Here is an 18,520-nt window from a genome sequence, read left to right on the forward strand (position 1 = left end):
TATTAAGACGTTCAAACACCAAATAGAAACCTTTTGCAAGGCATCAAGTCTGCATTAACCACACGTACTTGTGGTGAACATGCAAACAAACATGTTGTGTGATAAGTTATGCATTGTCTTAAAAACTGATTGGCCTACACCAAAGACAAGGCACGTATCGGAGAATTTAATAATAATAATTCCAATGTTTCATGCGGATTCCATCCTAGGATCCCAATGCGCAATGCATGGAAGGCGGTGAAACAGAAACAGAACCAGTGCCACCGACCAAACTAGAGGGGGAAGGCCACTTTAAAGAGATGGGTTTTCAAAGCAGGCTTAATTATATCCACCGACTCTGATTTCCTGATTTCAAGTGGCAATGCCTTCTATAGCATTTATAGGTTGGGGTGAGCAGCTATATTCCGGGATACCTGTTTGCCAACATCAAAGAATAGGTTTTGTACCCTTGCTGGCAACGAAACAGGTGTTAAGATGTTCAAACAACAAAATAGACACCATACTTTGATAGTGGCAAAAAGGTCCCATGATATCCACACGCGTGTGTATACGTGAAAGTTAGTTTGAGTTGAACCCCCCCCTCTGCCCCCCCCTCCTCCCCCCTCCTCCCCCCCTCCTCCCCCCCCCGGCGCCTGCAGGCCTGCCGCAAGGTGCTGCTGCAGCTGCACCGCGCGGTGACGTCGCCGCGGCCGCCCCCGCTGCCGCTGGAGAGCTACGTGTACAACCTCCTGTACGAGGTGCCGCTGCCTCCGCCGGGCCGCTCGCTGCGTTTCGCCGGCGTGCAGGGCCCCCTGGTCGTGTGCCAGCGGCCCGGCGCCGCCGAGCTGCCGCTGCTGGACCACGCGCTGCGCGAGCTCGTCGAGCTGCTCGGCCTCGACAACGTGCTGCAGCTGTTCACGTGCGCGCTGCTCGAGATACAGATCCTGCTCTACTCCAACGGTGTGTGTGTGAGTGCGTGTGTGTGTGCGTATCTGTGTGTGTGAGTGCGTGTATGTGTGCATATCTGTGTGTGTGAGTGCGGTTTGCGCACGTGTGTGTGAGTGTGTGTGAGTGCGGTTTGCGCACATGTATGAGAGTGCGGTTTGCGCACATGTGTGTGGGCGTGTGTGTGTGTCACGTAGAGTTGGCGTGTAGAGTTGTCGCGCCGCGCTACAAAACCCGCGACCCGGGTTCGATTCCCGACTCAGCCTCAAATAACGACCTGGTGCGGTGTGGTGTAAACTTCACTATCAGGGGACAAAAAGCAGCTGTGTGTGGTGCTGGCCAAACACCCCCTCATGTGCCATGCCTGTCTTAATAGATGCTCGCTAACAGCACTTTCCCCAATAATCTGTTAAAGGCTATATGGGGGATCTTTGTTTTTGTATTTATGTTGAACTTCTTTCCCCGTAGCCAAGCGTGCTGATCAGAGGTGCTGACAACAACGAACAACGCGCCGGGCAACTAAAACGCAGGAAGTTGGCACATTAGGGAGGTGGTGCATCTGCCAGTCGTCTCGGTCAGCCAACCAATTCACGGCACCTGAGTCTGTCCCATGACCTCCTGCCAGCATCGAGCCTTCGACACTTCACGTTGCCTCAAAGTGCACCCTGGCCTGGCACCGGCGCCGTGGTGACGTCACCGCCACTTGGTGGCGAATGGCGGCTGCTGCTGTTGTTGTTTTACTGGGATTGTGTTGACACCAGTCTTGTTGTGCCACGCTCCCACGACCTTGACCCCCTTTATGCATGCATGTTGAACTTCTTTCACACCGTACGCAGACAACCGTGCTAATCGGAGGTGCGGGGAAGGACAACAAACTAAACACACAAAGCAGTTCTAAAGAAATTAGTTTGTCAGACGAGATGATTTTAAACTCCACAGCTCCGGTGTCTTCGTCATATCGGAGGGAAGAGCATTCCAGACGGCCGCAGAAGCGCATCTGAAAGCGAGCGATGCCATGACCGTTATTGTTCGATGGTTAGCCAAAAGCCGCTGCTGTGAGGATGACCGGAGTTCGCGCGATGATTCGTGCTGCTTGACCCTGACGCCCTCCCCCTCTTCCCCCCCCCTCTCCTCCTCACCAGACTACCAGCAACTGATGCTGGTGGCGGAGTGCGTGACGGCGCTGCTCTTCCCGTTCGCGTGGCAGCACGTCTACGTGCCCATCCTCCCCGCGTCGCTGCTCTACTTCCTGGAGGCGCCCGTGCCCTATCTCATGGGGCTGCACGCGGAGAGCCACGATGACTGCTGCCTCCCGGAGCTGCCCAACGAGGTTGGCGAGGCAGCGCACCAAGACAAAGATCCCCCGTGTAGCTTTAACAGACTGTTGGGGCAAGTGCTGTTAGCGAGCAACTGGCCAGCACTTCGCCCGGCCGCCTTTGTCTCCCCAGTGGCGATGTTTGCACATCGCAGCAGGTACTGAGTCGACCTAGGCGAGGCCCAGGACCGCTTCAGATAATCGTCAATGGTGTTGGCCGTGAGCGGGAATTGAACCCGGGACGCAGTCTTCGTAGCGCAGCGCTAACCGCTGCGCCACCGCCCACCTACTCACGCGCCAAACCACCCACCCACGCATCCACCCACCCACGCACCCACCCACGCACCCACCCACGCACCCACCCACGCACCCACCCACGCGCCCACCCACGCACCCACCCACGCATCCACCTACCCACGCACCCACCCACGCACCCACCCACGCACGTGCGTGATAACAAAGACAAAGATCTCCGCTCTAGCCTGTACAGGCTGTTGGGGCAAGTGCTGCTAGCGAGCAACTGCAAATGATGGCACGGCACATGAGGGGGTAGGTGGCCAGCACCACGCACGGCCGCTTTTGTTTCCCCATTGCTGATGGTTTACTCACAACCACAGTACGAACCAATCATTTAAGGCTGATTTGACCTCGGGGATGCCCGGGACCGGTTCAGATTTGCGTCTCCAATATTTGCTGTGAGTGGGTCACCGGGTTCGTAGCGCAGCGCACTCACCGCTACATTACCTCATTCATATACAAAGACACACGTACATGCATAGTTGCATATATATGCACATACACTTATTCGTTCTTTTATACATGTACACCTGGACGTATTCATACATACACATGCATATACGCCAGGGATATAGTTATACATTAATCAATCATCCGATATATATCCTTTCGCTCGTGATACGTGCACCTGTTATGTTATACGTCACGGGTTTACGTGGCCTCGTAGAGACTGCGCACTCTACGGCCGTGAAGACGGGACAACGGCTCGGTACGCGGGTAGTGCCGGAACACGGGTAGTCGCCGGCCTGCGTGCAGTAACGGTACGTCGGTAGTGCCGGCGGTTACGGGCGCAGTGCCGGTACGCGGCTAGCGCACGCGCGTGCGAGGGTCGACCACCCGGCCCACACTCTCTCGATTGCTCGACTCGAAACGTCGCCGTTTCGTTTTTTTTCCCCCACCACCCTCCCCCCCCCCACACCCTCCAACCCCCCAACCCTCCCGGCAGGCCAACCTATGTTTCGTGGACATCACCAACCACCGGGTGGACGTCCCCGAGGACCTGCCGCTCTTCCCGCACAGAGCGGAGCTCGTGGCCGAGCTGGCCGCCGTCCTCGCCGCGTTCCGCGTGCCGCCGGATCCGCCGCCGCCGCCCGTCGCCGGGGGCGGCCGCGCCATCCGCCGCGGCGGCAAACCCCTCGCGGCGACCGCCCCCGCCGGCGGCGGCGTCGCCGACCCGGCCCCCGCCCCCTCCCGCAACTTCGCGGCGGACCCGGACCCCGCCGACGGCGCCGCCCTCCGGCGAGGGGGCGCCGAGCCGGCGCGGCGACGTCGGCCGCGCGACGACGAGGCCAACGGCAACGGCCCCGCGGCGGCGGCGGTGCGGGACGGCCCGGAGCGGCTCACGAGGATACAGGCGCTGGCGCGCCGCGCGGGCATCGGCCTGCCGGCCGCCGCCGCCGCCGACTCGGCCGACGTCGCGGCCGTGCCGGAACCGGGCGACGGGACGGGGCGTCCGCGGGACACGGAGAGCAGGGCGGGAGAGGAGCGGCCGGCGGCGGCGGCGGCGGAGGAGGCGGTGAGGGCGAGCGGGCTGAGCGAGCGGGAGGTGGACGACCTGCGGCTGAACGCTCACCTCCGGGAGGCGTTCGCCAACCGCTTCACGCACATGTTCGCCGACTACGAGGTGTTCGTCATCGCGCCCGCCGGCCAGGAGATGGAGGCCTGGCTCGGCAGCAGCCGCGAGCAGACGCAGAACTTCGACAAGGTGCGCCCGCGCTCGCTCGCGTGGAAGCCAGCGCTCGTGGCGCGTAAAGCTGCTCGCCACGAAATGAACGGCGATAAGTCGCTGGTCTCGTCAGGGAGCATGAACCATCACGCGAACTGCGGTCATCCCTCATGGCGGCGTTTGGCTGCTGGCTGCACTGCGCACTTTCGGATGCGCTTCTGTGGCCGTCTGGAATGCTCTTCCTTCCGATATCAGGAGGCACTTTTAAGTCATCTGGATTGAAAACTCATTTATTTAGAACTGTTTTTTGTGTTTAGTTTATTGTCCTTCCCTCACACCTCCAATTAGCACGTTGCACTACGTTTGGTGTGAAAGAAGTTCATATACATGCAACTATTTGATGATGTTTTGGCAGTGGTGCACAAGCACACATAACGAAACTCAACTCGTTTGTCTGTAACAATGCCTTAACCATCAACTTGTTTAAAATGTTTTATATTTGTTTTACTTTCTGTAATTCATTTCCACGACCTTCCTCTAACTCGCCGCCACCTGCAATGTCCCCACAAACCCCCGTCGCTGATCCTCCCATTCCCTTTTCACGTCCTCTTAGTCATTACCTCCCTCTCAAATCCTGAGCCAGCTCGCCCCTCTCCCCGACACCGGCCCACTAGCTCCGTCGCCGCTGTATCGTTCACGCTCAGCTTCACCACGACGCTCTCGCTCCCTCCCTCCCTCCCTCGCACCCCCCTCCCTCCCTCGCACCCCCCTCCCTCCCTTCCACCCCCCTCCCTTCCACCCCCCTCCCTCCCTCCCTTCATCCCTCCCTTCATCCCTCCTTCCCTCTGTCCCTCCCTCCCTTCATCTCTCCCTCCCACCCCCCCTCCTTCCTTCCTTCCCTCCATCCCTCCCTACCACCTCCCCTCCCTCCCTCCTCCCCTCCCTTCCTCCTCCCCTCCCTCCTCCCCTCCGTCCCTCCCTACCACCCCCCTCCCTGCCTCTCCTCCTCCCACCGTCCCCCCCAGGCGTCGTTCCTGTCGGACCAGCCCGAGCCGTACCTGCCCTTCCTGTCGCGCTTCCTCGAGACGCAGATGTTCGCCTCCTTCATCGACGCCAAGATCCTGTCCCAGTGGGACGAGAAGGACCCGGCGCTGGCCGTGTTCGACGCGCGCGTGGAGAAGACGCGCCAGCTGCACGTGCGCACGCCCACCCTGCGCACCTCCACGTACCTGCGCAGCACGTCCGGCGAGGAGGCCGGTGCGTGCGTGTGTGTGCGCGTGCGTGAGCGAGTGTGTGCGCGTGTGTGTATGCATGTTGAACTTATTTCACACCGTACATAGCCAACCGTGCTAATCGGAGGTTGCCGGTGAAGGAGCGATGGTGTAGCAGTGGTGTTTGTGGTGGTTTGCGCTGCGCTACGAACCCCCGGCGACTCGGGTTCGAATACACGGGTCGACTGAACCGGTCCTGGACCTCCCCTAGGTCCACTCAACCTCAAATTAGTTCCTGAGTGCGGTGTGTAAACATCGCTACTGGGGAGGCAAAAGCGGCCGGGCGTGGTGCTGGCCACCCACCCGCTCGTGTGCTGTGCCGGCCTTCATAGGTGCTCGCTAACAGCACTTTCCCCAACAGTCTGTTAAGACTATACGGGGGATATTTGTCTTTTGTACGTATGTTGAACTTCTTTTGCACCGTGCGTAGCCAAGCGCTATGTGGCGTGTCTCTGCGACGTGTCTCTGCGATGCGTCTCACTGCATGGCGTGTCTCTGCGATGCGTCTCACTGCATGGCGTGTCTCTGCGATGCGTCTCACTGCATGGCGTGTCTCTGCGATGCGTCTCACTGCATGGCGTGTCTCTGCGGCGTGGGCAGAGCTGGCCGTGCTGTCGCGCCTGGCGCGGATCGACCACACCGCCGTGCGTCCCCACCTGCTCGACATGCGCATCGGCCAGGGCAAGTACGAGCCAGGCTTCTTCCCCAAGCTGCAGGCCGACATCCTGGCCACCGGGCCCCCCGGGAACAAGTGAGACCCTCCTCCCCCCCTCCCCCCACCCCCCCCCCCACCGCCGCAGGGACGCATTCCCCTCCTCCGGCCACAGTTCGTGGCTGTTGCGGCAACGCCAGGCGATGGGGGGGCACAGCTGGTGCATCTGCCAGTCATCTCGGTCAACTCCATGGCACCTGGGTCTCTGCCGTGACCAACTGTGGCCTCAAAGTGCGTCTGGCCTGGCACGGGCGCCGTGGTGACGTCACCGTCACTGAGTGGCGAATGGCAGCTGTTGTTGTTTTGTATGTTGATGTATGACTGTGTGTGTGTGTGTGTATGTATGTCTGTGCGCTAGGAACCCGGCGACACGGGTTCGATTCCCGCTCACAGCCAACACCAGCGACGATTATTTGAACCGGTCCTGGGCCTCCCCGAGGTCGACTCAATTGAGTACCTGGTGTGATGTGTAAAAATATTGGCACGAGGGAGCCAAAGGCGGCCCGGCGTGGTGCTGTCCACCCACCCCCTCGTGTGCCGTCCTGGCCTTCATTGGTGTTCACTAACAGCACTTGCCACAACAGTCTGTTAAGGCTAATCTGGGGGATCTTTGTCTTTGTGTGCGTATGTATGGCTGTGTATGTGTGGGGAGTGGCAATGTAGTGGTGAGCGTACTGCGCTATGAACCCGGTGATTGATTCCCACTCACGACTAATAACCGAGGCAAATCTATGAAGCAGTTCTGGGTCTCCACCAGATTGATTTGGCCTTAAATTAACATCTGGTGCGATGTGTAAACATTAGCACTTGCCAGACAGGCACCCAGGCGTGGTGCTGGCCACCCACCCCCTCGTGTGCCGTTCCGGCTTTCGTAGGTGCTCGCTAACAGCACTTGCCCCGACAGTCTGTTCACGGCAATATGGGGGTTCTTTGTCCTTTGTGTGTGCAGGTGGGTGAAGAGAGCGAGCAAAGCTCCGTGGCTGAGGCGGGATCACCTGCGGCAAAACTCGGAGCACCAGCAACTGGACAACGAGCAGGTGCCGTGCGCCTGCGATTTCCCGAAGTCGTCTCTCCCATTGTGAAGTGGCGCTTCAGGACCCAATCAGAACACACAATAGAACGGGCCAAGGCACGTCTGTGTCACAGCCTAATCCAAGTCTTCACTGAACAAAGACAAAGATCCCCCATGTAGCCTTAACAGACTCTTGGGGCAAGTGATGTTAGTGAGCACCCGTGAAGGCCGGCACGGCACACGAGGGAGTGGGTGGCCAGCTCCACGCCGAGCCGCCTTTGTCTGCCGAGTGGCGATGTTTACACACCGCACCAGGTGCTCATTTGAGTCCCCACGCGCGCCCACACCCAGACACGCACGCGCAGGAGTCGACCTAGGAGAGCCCCAGGACCGGTTCGAATATTCGCCGTCGTAATTTGTCGCGAGCGGGAATCGAACTCGGGCCGCTGGGTTCGTCTCGCAGTGCGCTAACCCGCTACACTTACCACGCACACGCGGACGATAGAATGCGGATTCTACAACACGGCTCAATGTGACCACGTCTCACACTGCTGTGCAAGCAATGCCAGGTCCTGGCTCAACGTGATGAGGAATTTGCAGTGCTTTTATTTATTCATGAGTGTCGTGTGAGGCTGCAGAGTAAAGGAATGAACGAAAATGAAAATGAGAGCAGTGGCAGTTTTGTCCGGAATGGGATTGGGAGTGAGTGAAGGTATTTGAGGATTGGGTTGACGTGGTCTTGTTTACAGACGGGGGTGTGGAGTCTGGCTGTTGCATTCTGGATAATTTAGAGTTTCGATGGGAGTTAATTGAGAAAGGCATAGAGGGGAGAGAGAAAGAGAGTATTAATCAAGGTGAGAAGTGACATAAGCAGAGCTGTGACAGTGTTAAGCATTCAGGTCGGTCCTGCTTGGGATGTTTGGCATCACCGGCATCGACTGTGATCACGGCCCTTGTGATCTTGATTTTGTAACGTTGAAATTATGTTTTACCGTTACGTTTGTGACATAGTTTTCTCTGATTTTGAAAAATAAGCGGGAGATTGTTGAAAGGCTTGAAAAAAAAATGCCCGTCCTGCGATTAATGGTTCAAAGGGTTATATTTCGTAAGTTTGTGGACTTCTGCAATCAAAGCGAACGGACAAAGATGTGGCTTGTTGTTCGAGGAACCTAATCGTACGTCTTCTCTGTTCACGCTCCGCTTGTGACCTTAACACAACGCTCGCTATTTTTTGCGCAACGCCTGACTTAACGCGTAACCTTGCTCAACCTAACGGCAATGTGCTACTGAGACGTGCCGATTCGCATTGCGCCGCGCGCAAAACCAACGCTCGTCGTGAAATACGCGCCGGATGTACGCGCATGAACATCGGCTGGCCGCGTGTGCAACGCACGCCGTAATGGACACTTAACGTGCGCTACGATCACTTGCAAAAACGCACGCACTTTAACGCGTTAAAACGCCGATGCGCGCGATATATGAACGCACGTGGCCAAAAAATGCATGCCCAAATGATCTCCCAAAATCGACTGCGCGCCGGAAGGCACACCAACGTCACGAATGTTGTATTTATATATCGTGTGCAAAAAAAACCAATACTAATTGTCGCGATAAAAAATACCGCGCGCTAATCCCAAACAACAACCACGCCTCGGGACGCGTCCTAACACACCCTGCTAAACGGGGGGCGCAAACTCCCTCGAAAACAAACCGCAAACTAACGCGGGTTCCACCCTCGCACGAACACGCGTGCATGCGCAAAACGCACACCGACCTGCGATGAAACAAAAAATAACCGCGCGCGCAAAAACAACAAACCGCGCCACGGCGACCGCTGCAGCCGCTGCTCGCTGCAGCCGCCGTCACGGAGATGAGCCCGGGCCTGGACGCGCTGGCGCTGCCCGGGTGGCGCGTGGTCAAGCGTCCGAGGCCCCCGCGCAAATCCATGTCCGAGTGCAACCTGGTACGGCGACGTCCGGGGCACCCCGGCGGTTTGGGGGCCGCCCCCGTGCACCGACACCGCCGCCCGCGAACGCCGAGGCTCGCGTCGGGGCGGCGCAGTGAGCGGAGCTGCGCCACGCAGCATGAGGACGGGGGAGAGGGGGAGGGTGCAAACGGGACGGGGAAAAAAATCTAACCGGTCCTCGAATGGAACTGTAAACACCGCCCCCCCCCCCCCCCCCCCCCAGTTCGTCAGAGAGTGCACGGGGTGTCAATAGTTTTTACGTGCCTATTTGTCATCGCACCTAGTCACGTGATCCTATGTCTGTGCTGACGTTGTGGTTCCTACGTTCAATTTAAGACATGCCAACAAATTTCTATTCCTAGTCTCTTCAACTCCTTCAACTCTCGCCTCCCTTCACTTTTTTATGTATGTCGAACTTCTTTCGCACCGTACGTAGCCAACCGTCATAATTGGAGGTGCAGGGAAGGACAACAAACTAAACACAAAAAGCAGTTCTAAAGAAATGAGTTTTCAATCTCGATGATTTAAAAGTGCATCATAGCTCCAGTGACTTCCTAATATCTGAAGGAAGATCGTTCTAGACGACCGCAGAAGCGCATCTGAACACGCGCGATGCAGTAACTGTCTTTGTTCGACGGCTAGCCAAAAGCCGCCGCTGCTTCTGCGAGGCGGCCCTTAACCTCTGACCCCTTTGTGCCGTGCCTGCCACCGCTGTGCGGCGTTCGCACCCGGTAGAAGTTCTTAGCCGACGGCCGAGGCCTGGGCAAGGGCGGCGTTCGGCAGCCCAAGCTGGCCGACCTCTCCCCTTCGGTGTTCGCCAAGACCAACCTTAAGTTTGTGGAGGGCCTGCTCAAGGAGTGCCGCACCAAGGTGAGAGAGAGAAATATATTTTTATATTAATTTATTTTACCAGGTAAGGCCCATGGAGCTAAGTAGCTCTTTTAAGGTCGGTGGTGGATATGCACGTGGCCTGTAATCCACCACTGCGGAGGCAGCGAGGGTTCGCGGATCACGCACATGTTGTGAAACTCCCTTCCCGTAAGTGTCGAAGTGTCATAAACTATTAAAACAAAAAAGTTTTTATATTTTTTTTACCAGGTGAGGCCCGCTGAGCTACGTAGCTCTTTCTCAGAAGCGACTTGGCCATCACAGATGATAGCTCAACGAAGTGGCTTATCATCATGTGGAAATGTACAGCAGCCAAATACTCTAAACGCATGATGTTCATTCTTAATGTGGAGGGAAACACCGAAGGACCCGGAGAAAAATCCACGCGACCATGGCGAGAACACGCAAACTCCAAATATACAGCAGCAGGCGTCAGGGTTGGGATCGAACCCACGATCTCCTGTATACCAGGCAAGGTAGTTAACTTTTCACCAACCGGGTGCCACAACCGCTGTGTGGATTAACATCCCGAGAGTTCACAGACGTAAGTGAACTTCTCGCTCACGCCACTGCTGGCAGTGCGGCCTCCACGAGAAGAAGCCCTTTAGAGCCCCTCTCTCACGTGGTAATTGGCCTACTCCTCCGCAATGGCCAGACGTTTTGGAAGAGGTGGGAGTACCCACGCTTTACCCCACCACACGCGGCCGTCTGATCGACTGAATGAGGGCCGAATGGCACCTTGGCGTACCTTTGGCGGGCCACACGTCAACGCGCACACACCTTGGCACTATCCAAATAATAAAGCGACAAATCATCCCCGTAACGTCCGAGTATAATGAGACCTTCGCGGTGGCGGATGTGATCGAACGTGCTAAAGTTACTCGCACGGTGTTGCCGGGTTGAAGATGAGATCCCCCCTCTAGCACCCGATTGGTGGGGCTAGGATGCTGGCAGTCATGGGTGGTTATCGTTTGCAGGCCGTTTTGAAGTGGTGGCCACGGCCCGTACGACAAATGAAGTCCAGAGACGGAGCTTCCTCACCCCCCCCCCCTCCTCGTGGTCTGAGTTAAAGTGTCGCTTACGCGATCCCAAATTCTCACGACGGGTGCCAGTCCTGTCGAGGAATACGAATTGATGGATCCTGTACGAATAACCGTATCAACACGTGACTCCCTGTAGCAGGGCTACAAAGTGGCCAGTAGGTGGCAGCGCAGCATTAGGTTGCTGACGTGTCTGTGTGGAATTTACATTCATATGGGCTGCGGTAGTACAATGGTTAGCACGCTGCGCTACTAACCCGGCGACCCGAGTTCGATCCCCGTACACGGCCTACACCAGTGGCGATTATCTGGGAACTCATTTGAGGTCGACTCAGCCTCAAATGAGTACCCGGTGCGGTGTAAACATCGCCACTGGGGAGACAAAGGCGACCGGGCGTGGTGTTGGCCATCCACTCTCTCGTGTGCAGTGCCGGCCTTCATAGGTGCTCGCTAGCAGCACTTGCCCCTGCAGCCTGTTCAAGTCTACACGGGGGAACTTTGCCTTTTTTGTCCGTGCGCCAGACCAAGCGCATGCTGGTGGAGAAGATGGGCCAGGAGGCCGTGGAGCTGGGCCACGGCGAGGTGACGCTCACCGGCGTGGAAGAGAACACGCTCATCGCCAGCCTCTGCGACCTCCTCGAGCGAATCTGGTCACACGGGCTCCTGGCCAAGCAGGTGGGGTTCTGCGCTGGACGTCTGGCCGGGCGGCCCACGAGGGGAGGGCTGAGCTTCCTGGGCGGTGGAATCTCGAGCGAGCTCCCGCGAGATCAGCGGTCGTGTGGAGGATTTTCGTTGCGGTGGCGTTGGAGCGAGCGCCGTAACGACGTTTGCTTGCCCCCAGGAAATTTGGCGAAGTGACGAGAATCGTGGTCGCGATTTTAGTAAAGATTTGAATATTCCTCCTCTTGTTTTGTGCTGTCAAAGTTGCATAATTCTCTTTTTTCTGTATTTTTCACCATATTAGTGTGACGGAAACTCATTTCTTTAAAACCGCTTGTTGTGTTTAGTTTGTCCTTCCCCCGCACCTCCGATGAGCACGGTTGGCTGCGTACGCTGCGAAAGAAGTTCATCATACGTGCATACTTGTAAACGTACTGCATACACAGTTTACACGATTAATAGACAATCGATGACAGGCGCCGCTCGCTTAACAGCACTTGCTCCAAAAGTCTGTCCAGGCTACACTGGTGGTGGTTGAGATGGGGGGCGGGGGGGAGATGGAGGGATCTCTGTCTCTGTTGTTGGTCTGCGCGAACAGGGAAAGTCTGCGCTGTGGTCCCACCTGCTGAGCTGCCAGGAGAAGGAGGAGGAGAAGAAGGAGGCCGCGTTTGAGAGCGCCGTCCCTCTGGGTACGTGGCCCCGCGGCTTAAGCTCCCAGAACACCCGGGGGGGGGGGGGGCAGGGGGGGGCAGGCCATCCGCACGGGCAGCTGGGAGCGAGTGTCCCCTGAGAAAGCAGCAGAGGATGAACAGCGGCAGCGAGCGAGGTGCTGGGCACAGCTGCCGTAGAGGGCGGCAAGATGCAAATGCAATAAGGGGAGCCGAGTGGTGAATCGCGGGGTCTGTGGTTGGAGTCTATGCCACTAAATTCTTGTGGTCTTCTGGAAGAATTGTAACCACATGGCCACGTGATGCTTGCTTTTAGACATATATCAAAGTCTTCTTTTCAAACCAGTTGAATTTTTTTTTATTTTTTTTATTAAATCAGCTTCTAACATACTCTTTGGTTCTTTCGGTAAAATTCCCGTAGGGATAAAAAAAAATGACGACGTTTCGATTGCAACACAAGCAATCGTCATCAGGTAGTAAGATACAGCCGTAGAACTGCTGACCAAGTAAGGGCTGTTGCAACAAGAGGCTTCATACAGGTTTGAGGTGGGTGTCACCCAAGGGTGAGTAGGCGGGGTCAGAGATGCGCCAAATGAGGATTGGCATGCTAATGCACACGAGTACAGCAGTTCTACGGCTGTATCTTTCTACCTGATGACGATTGCCTGTGTTGCGATCGAAACGTCATTTATGATTTATTTTTTGTACCTACGTGACTTTACCGAAAGAACCAAAGAGTATGGATTCCTGCAGTCACGAAAGCTTCAAATCAAGATTCAGCATCTAACACGTCCAATCTGGGTCGCAAACCTAATGATTACAAAATTGTGAACGGACTGTGCGGTGTCATCAAAACGTGGGAAGATCTATCCGAACATGAGCACCGTGCCTTCACTAACAACACATTTCCCAGCAGTCTGTTGAAGCTATACGGGGGGATCTTTGTCTTTGTGTGGGTGAATCTGTGCATGTGTATACCCCGTTCACTTCTGCTCTGATTCTGCCAAACCTGCGATTAAATTTGCTGCTGCAGATGCCACCATCCTGAGCTGTGATTGGTGGGTTTTCCCAGGGATCGCGGCCAATCAGGAGAGGAGACGGTCCGACGGGGGCCTCATTATGCCCCCACTCAAAGCCTCTCTAACGCAAGACATGAGGTGAAGCCCCACATCCCCTCCCCCTCCACCCCCCGTGGCCACAATGCACCACGCCAACATAGTTCACATGACCCTAGCAACGAGCTGTCTGTCGCACATTTGCAGCTGAATGTTCAATTCGGAGCGCTAATCCAGCACAGCCGATCTCGCGCATGCCTCTGTGGTCAGGCCTGGCGAGAGGCTCACCGAGGTAGTGGAACTACACCCTGGCCTCAATTTCACGTGAGCCTCATATTCGTTGAACTTTTGTTTACGAAACCAAACTATGTTTTATTTTACCAGGTAAGGCCCACTGAGCTATGCAGCTCTTTTTTCAGAAGCGACCTGGCTATCACAAATGATAGCACAACGAAGTGGCTTATCATCACGTGGAAATGTAGAGCAGCCAAACACTCTAAACGCACGTTTTAAAATCTGGAGGATAAAACCGGAGGACCGGGAGAAAAGTCCACGCGACCACGGGGAGAGGGAGATAACGCAAACTCCAAATATACAGCAGCAGGCGTCAGGGTCGGCAGCGAACTCACGACCTCCCGCGTACCAGGCGAGAGAGTTGACATCTCGCCACCGCGGGGCCCCATACAGAAGAGGATACGGGCCCCCAGCCAACATCACTTGCCAGTGCGCCACGCTTCTCTCAATGGGTCTGCGGCGTAGGCGTTCAGTGCGCTCGTTTTACTGGATGAGAGCCCATTTGGGTTCGGTATTTGGATTGCGCCAGAGCGAACCAAATGCAGGACAAAAAGAGACGCGCAGACTAAGATGCCCCATGTAGCCTTAACAGGCTGCAGCAGCAAGTGCTGTTGGCAGAGCAGCTATGAAGGCCGCCACGGCACACTAAGGAGTGGGTGGCCAGCACCATGCCTGGCCACCTTTGTCTCCAAATTAGCGATGTTTACACACTGCACCAGGTACTCATTTGAGGCTGAGTCGACCTAGGGCATGCCCAGGACCAGTTCAGATAATCGTCACCGGTGTTGGCCGTGAGCGAGAATCGAATTCGTGTTGAATGGGTTCGTAGCGCAGCACGCTAACTGCTGCGCTACAACAACAACAACCGCCATTCGCCACTAAGTGGCGGTGACGTCACCACGACGCTTGTGCCAGGCTATGTGCACCTTGAGGCTACACTACAAAGACAAAGATCCCCCATATAGCCTTAACAGACTGTAGGGGCAAGTGCTGTTAGCGAGCACCTATGAAGGCCGCAACAGTACACGAGGGGTGGGTGGCCAGCACCACGCCCGACCGCCTTTGTCTCCCCAGTGGCAATGTTTACACACAGCACCAGGTACTCATTTGAGGCTGAGTCGACCTAGGGGAGGCCCGGGACCGGTTCAGATAATCGTCACTGGTGTTGGCCGTGAGCGGGAATCGAACCCGTGTCGCCAGGTTCATAGCGCAGCGCGCTAACCGCTACACTATCGCTCCCCTACACTACACGCACACACTCACCTACACAGCACCACCTGGCCAGCTCTCGTGCAAGTTCAGTTTCGCTGCAGGGGGTCAACTCGCGCAGGAGGTGTGACCGTTCCTCGCCCCATCGTTTTGACCGTTCCTCGCCCCATCGTTTTGACAGGCACATTCAGAACATCGCAGAGATTCGCACGGACGTGGGGCGAGCGCGTGCCTGGGTCCGCCTCTCCATGGAGAAGAAGCTGCTCTCCCGGCACCTGAAGCAGCTGCTGTCGGATGAGGACCTCTCAGGGTAAGGAGCGAATTCGTCGCCGTCATCATAAGCATCATCACCGTCATCATCACCGTCATCATCACCATCATCATCACCATCATTATCATCATCATCGGGGCGGTGACGCGCACCCCAGCCGTAGGCGATCGCCGCCGCTTGCGTGGCAGAGGTTCGCGGTTCCAGCTGAAGCGGCCACCCTCGTTACCGCCGCTGGAGATCCGAGTGGCCCGTGAGACACGTGCCGCCGTTCGCCCACACCGGATGGTAAACGGCGATAAAGGCCCCCGCGACATCATTAAAAAAATAGCGGTGCGATTATTAACTCGTAGATTACTTCATATTTTCCCGTGTGCAAGTTGCTGAATCTCGGAACTCGCATGCGGCTCAGCGTTGATTTTATTTAAAGAGGCGTGGCGCCGTTGTTTTTAAAGACATTGTACTCATGGCACTCTATGGATAGCTGGCGCCAAACTGTGCCACACATCCTCCCACATGGCCTTGTGGGAGCTTCGGTTCTGATAAAGTTATTTTATTTTCGTTTTTCTTCTGATTCCGTTCCGATGACGTGCATATACGTACGTGGACATTATCGGAACGGGAAAGGGTTACTTGAGAAGCAACATAGCGACGTTGCCCCTCACTGGCAAGCTTATGCTTGCTTGCAGGCCGGTCCCGCATTCATCTTGTGCCTCACAGGGACAGCTGCCACCGGGGTCGTCCCCTGCCGTCCGCTGCCGCCGTCACGGTCCAAATTTGCCAAATACGATAAATGACTCGGTCTGGAACGGTCGCCCAGCAACATAGCCCACCTCTGCTGTGAAACTGCTGCAGATGAACACCCACGCGTGAAGCATCTCGCCTTCACGTTAGCCTCCTGCTGCCATGGCGAATACAACCGTGCCAACGACGTGTCCGGCTGAACGGGTGGGAGAGAGAAAAACTTGCCGTTGTGTCTCTGTCCCAGCCGCCTCTACAAGCCGTACGCCTTCCTGCACATGGAGGACGAGAAGGAGCAGTTCCTGTACCACCTGCTCACGCTCAACGCCGTCGACTACTACTGCTTCACCAACGCCTTCTCCACCGTCGGTAGGCGGCTCTCCCCGCCGACACACGAGCAGCCGTGTACGGCGAGCGTGCGCTCCGCGTCGCCAGGCGCTCCGGAGAGAGATGGAAAACTTTAAATGTATACAAAGACGGTCACTGCATCGCGCGTTTTCAGATGTGCGTCTGCGGCCACCGAAATGCTCTTCCTTCTGATATTAGGAAGCCACTGGAGATATGCACTTTGAAATCATCTAGATTGGAACTGCTTTTTGTGTTCAGTTTTGTTGTCCTCTCACCCGCACATCCGATTGGCATGGTTGGCTACGTACGGTGCGAAAGAAGTTCAACATACATGCATACATTGTCCGTGACGACCTCTTGACCTTTGACAGTATATTATAACACCACAATGAATTACACAGGCGTGTGTCTGCATAATACCTCCACGGTCTATACAGTTAAGCGTAGTAGTAGTAGTAATCGCTAAGCAATCAATGGGCCCTTTCGAAGTTCAACATGCATACAAAGCAAATGCGCAGCACGATTTTTTGTTCCCGTAAATTTGTAATTTTTCCACATTTTTTATATTTGGTTTCGCATCTCTAATCGAATCTGTCACTCACACTCGCCCCCGTCTCCCCCACCCACCCACCCACCTCCCGACCCACCCCCCACCCATCCCTCTACCCACAACACCCACCCACCCACCTCCCGACCCACCCCCCACCCATCCCTCTACCCACAACACCCACCCACCCACCTCCCGACCCACCCCCCACCCATCTCTCTACCCACAACACCCACCCACCCACCTCCCGACCCACCCCCCACCCATCTCTCTACCCACAACACCCACCCACCTCCCGACCCACCCCCCACCCATCTCTCTACCCACAACACCCACCCACCTCCCGACCCACCCCCCACCCATCCCTCTACCCACAACACCCACCCACCCACCTCCCGACCCACCCCCCACTCATCTCTCTACCCACAACACCCACCCACCTCCCGACCCACCCCCCACCCATCCCTCTACCCACAACACCCACCCACCCACCTCCCGACCCACCCCCCACTCATCTCTCTACCCACAACACCCACCCACCCACCTCCCGACCCACCCCCCACCCATCCCTCTACCCACAACACCCACCCACCCACCGCCCTCCGCGCGCGCGCGCTGCAGTGATGCGCTACCGCGTGCTCATCGTGCCGAGCCGAAAGGTGGGGCCCTCCGTGACGACGGCGAACCCGTGGGTGTGCGTGGGCGGTGACCTGGGCGACACGGGCGTCCTGCTCGTGCCCCGCAGCTCTCTGGAGCTCGCCTTCGAGGTGCGGCCCCCACTCGGTGCGGCGTGACCAATCGCGATCGGCGCTCGCCCCGACGGTCACCAAGCAATATGAAGAGGCGAACGTTTACACCATTGGAACCTCATTTGCCAGTAAAAATATGATAATTGGTTTTACAATGGTGTAAATGCTTACCCCGAGCTCTCATACTCTGATGGTGCGTTGTCTTTGAGTTGTGCGCCTTTTGGCGTCATCTGGTCCAACCCATGTGAGACTAGGCTCTAAGGAAAGCTGTCTCGGGTGTGGACCAATCAACTTCAAGGACAGTGCACATTATCAGAGTTATGTTTTTTGTTTGCATTACGACTGCAGGTATTGTGGTCTATGTAAACATGACTCCTTGTAAAAAAGGTGTCAGTTTTGTTGCCAGATAGAAGGGTAAAAAAACAATTATCAGGCGAACGTTTGTTAAACGCAATTTTGTTTCATTGACGCAAATATTCTGATTCTGAACCCGGCAACCCGAGTTCAGATTCAGAATATTTATTCACACTGCAGGAGGAATCTGAGGAGCTATAAGGATATTTTTCACAGATGTCCATTAGGGGCGAGTCAGAAAAGTTACAAACAACACAAAAACACGATAGGAGTGCAAAGTATAGGAAAGCTAAACATATCACTTAACAAATATTTGTACAAATACAACTATAAAATGTTTATCTTAATTCGTAAAGCCCACTGAGCTATTAGCTTCTTTTTCAGAATCGACCTGGCCACAAATGACACTCCAACGAAGTGACCCATCATGCAGAAATTCATAGCATGAAAATAATCTCAATAATGCAGACGCGTGTTTCTGACAAGTTTCTAAATCGCGGTGCGCGTGTCGACCCGCGCTTGGTTAACAAAGTGGA

The 18,520-nt window shown here is 55.9% G+C and overlaps 1 protein-coding gene across 4 annotated transcripts in view; it reads left to right on the forward strand.

Annotated features, from left to right (window-relative positions):
* The window catches only part of LOC133351543 (DENN domain-containing protein 5B-like), a 74,917-nt gene that overhangs the window by 39,334 nt on the left and 17,063 nt on the right, over positions 1–18,520 (forward strand). The window contains exons 5-18 of one of the 4 annotated variants that reach the window (XM_061566841.1): positions 639–939; positions 2,067–2,254; positions 3,483–4,241; positions 5,228–5,459; positions 6,074–6,224; positions 7,135–7,222; positions 9,038–9,160; positions 9,899–10,033; positions 11,614–11,766; positions 12,350–12,440; positions 13,453–13,576; positions 15,159–15,287; positions 16,234–16,355; positions 17,503–17,648. In XM_061566841.1, the coding sequence (XP_061422825.1) occupies positions 639–939; positions 2,067–2,254; positions 3,483–4,241; positions 5,228–5,459; positions 6,074–6,224; positions 7,135–7,222; positions 9,038–9,160; positions 9,899–10,033; positions 11,614–11,766; positions 12,350–12,440; positions 13,453–13,576; positions 15,159–15,287; positions 16,234–16,355; positions 17,503–17,648 (2,742 nt within the window). The remainder of the gene's footprint in view (positions 1–638; positions 940–2,066; positions 2,255–3,482; positions 4,242–5,227; positions 5,460–6,073; positions 6,225–7,134; positions 7,223–9,037; positions 9,161–9,898; positions 10,034–11,613; positions 11,767–12,349; positions 12,441–13,452; positions 13,577–15,158; positions 15,288–16,233; positions 16,356–17,502; positions 17,649–18,520) is intronic. The other 3 variants (XM_061566842.1, XM_061566843.1, XM_061566844.1) reach the window with 3 other exon arrangements.

Source organism: Lethenteron reissneri, chromosome 37 (genome assembly GCF_015708825.2).
Source record: "Lethenteron reissneri isolate LAM-NWPU_2019-01 chromosome 37, ASM1570882v1, whole genome shotgun sequence".
Taxonomy (NCBI): domain Eukaryota; kingdom Metazoa; phylum Chordata; class Hyperoartia; order Petromyzontiformes; family Petromyzontidae; genus Lethenteron; species Lethenteron reissneri.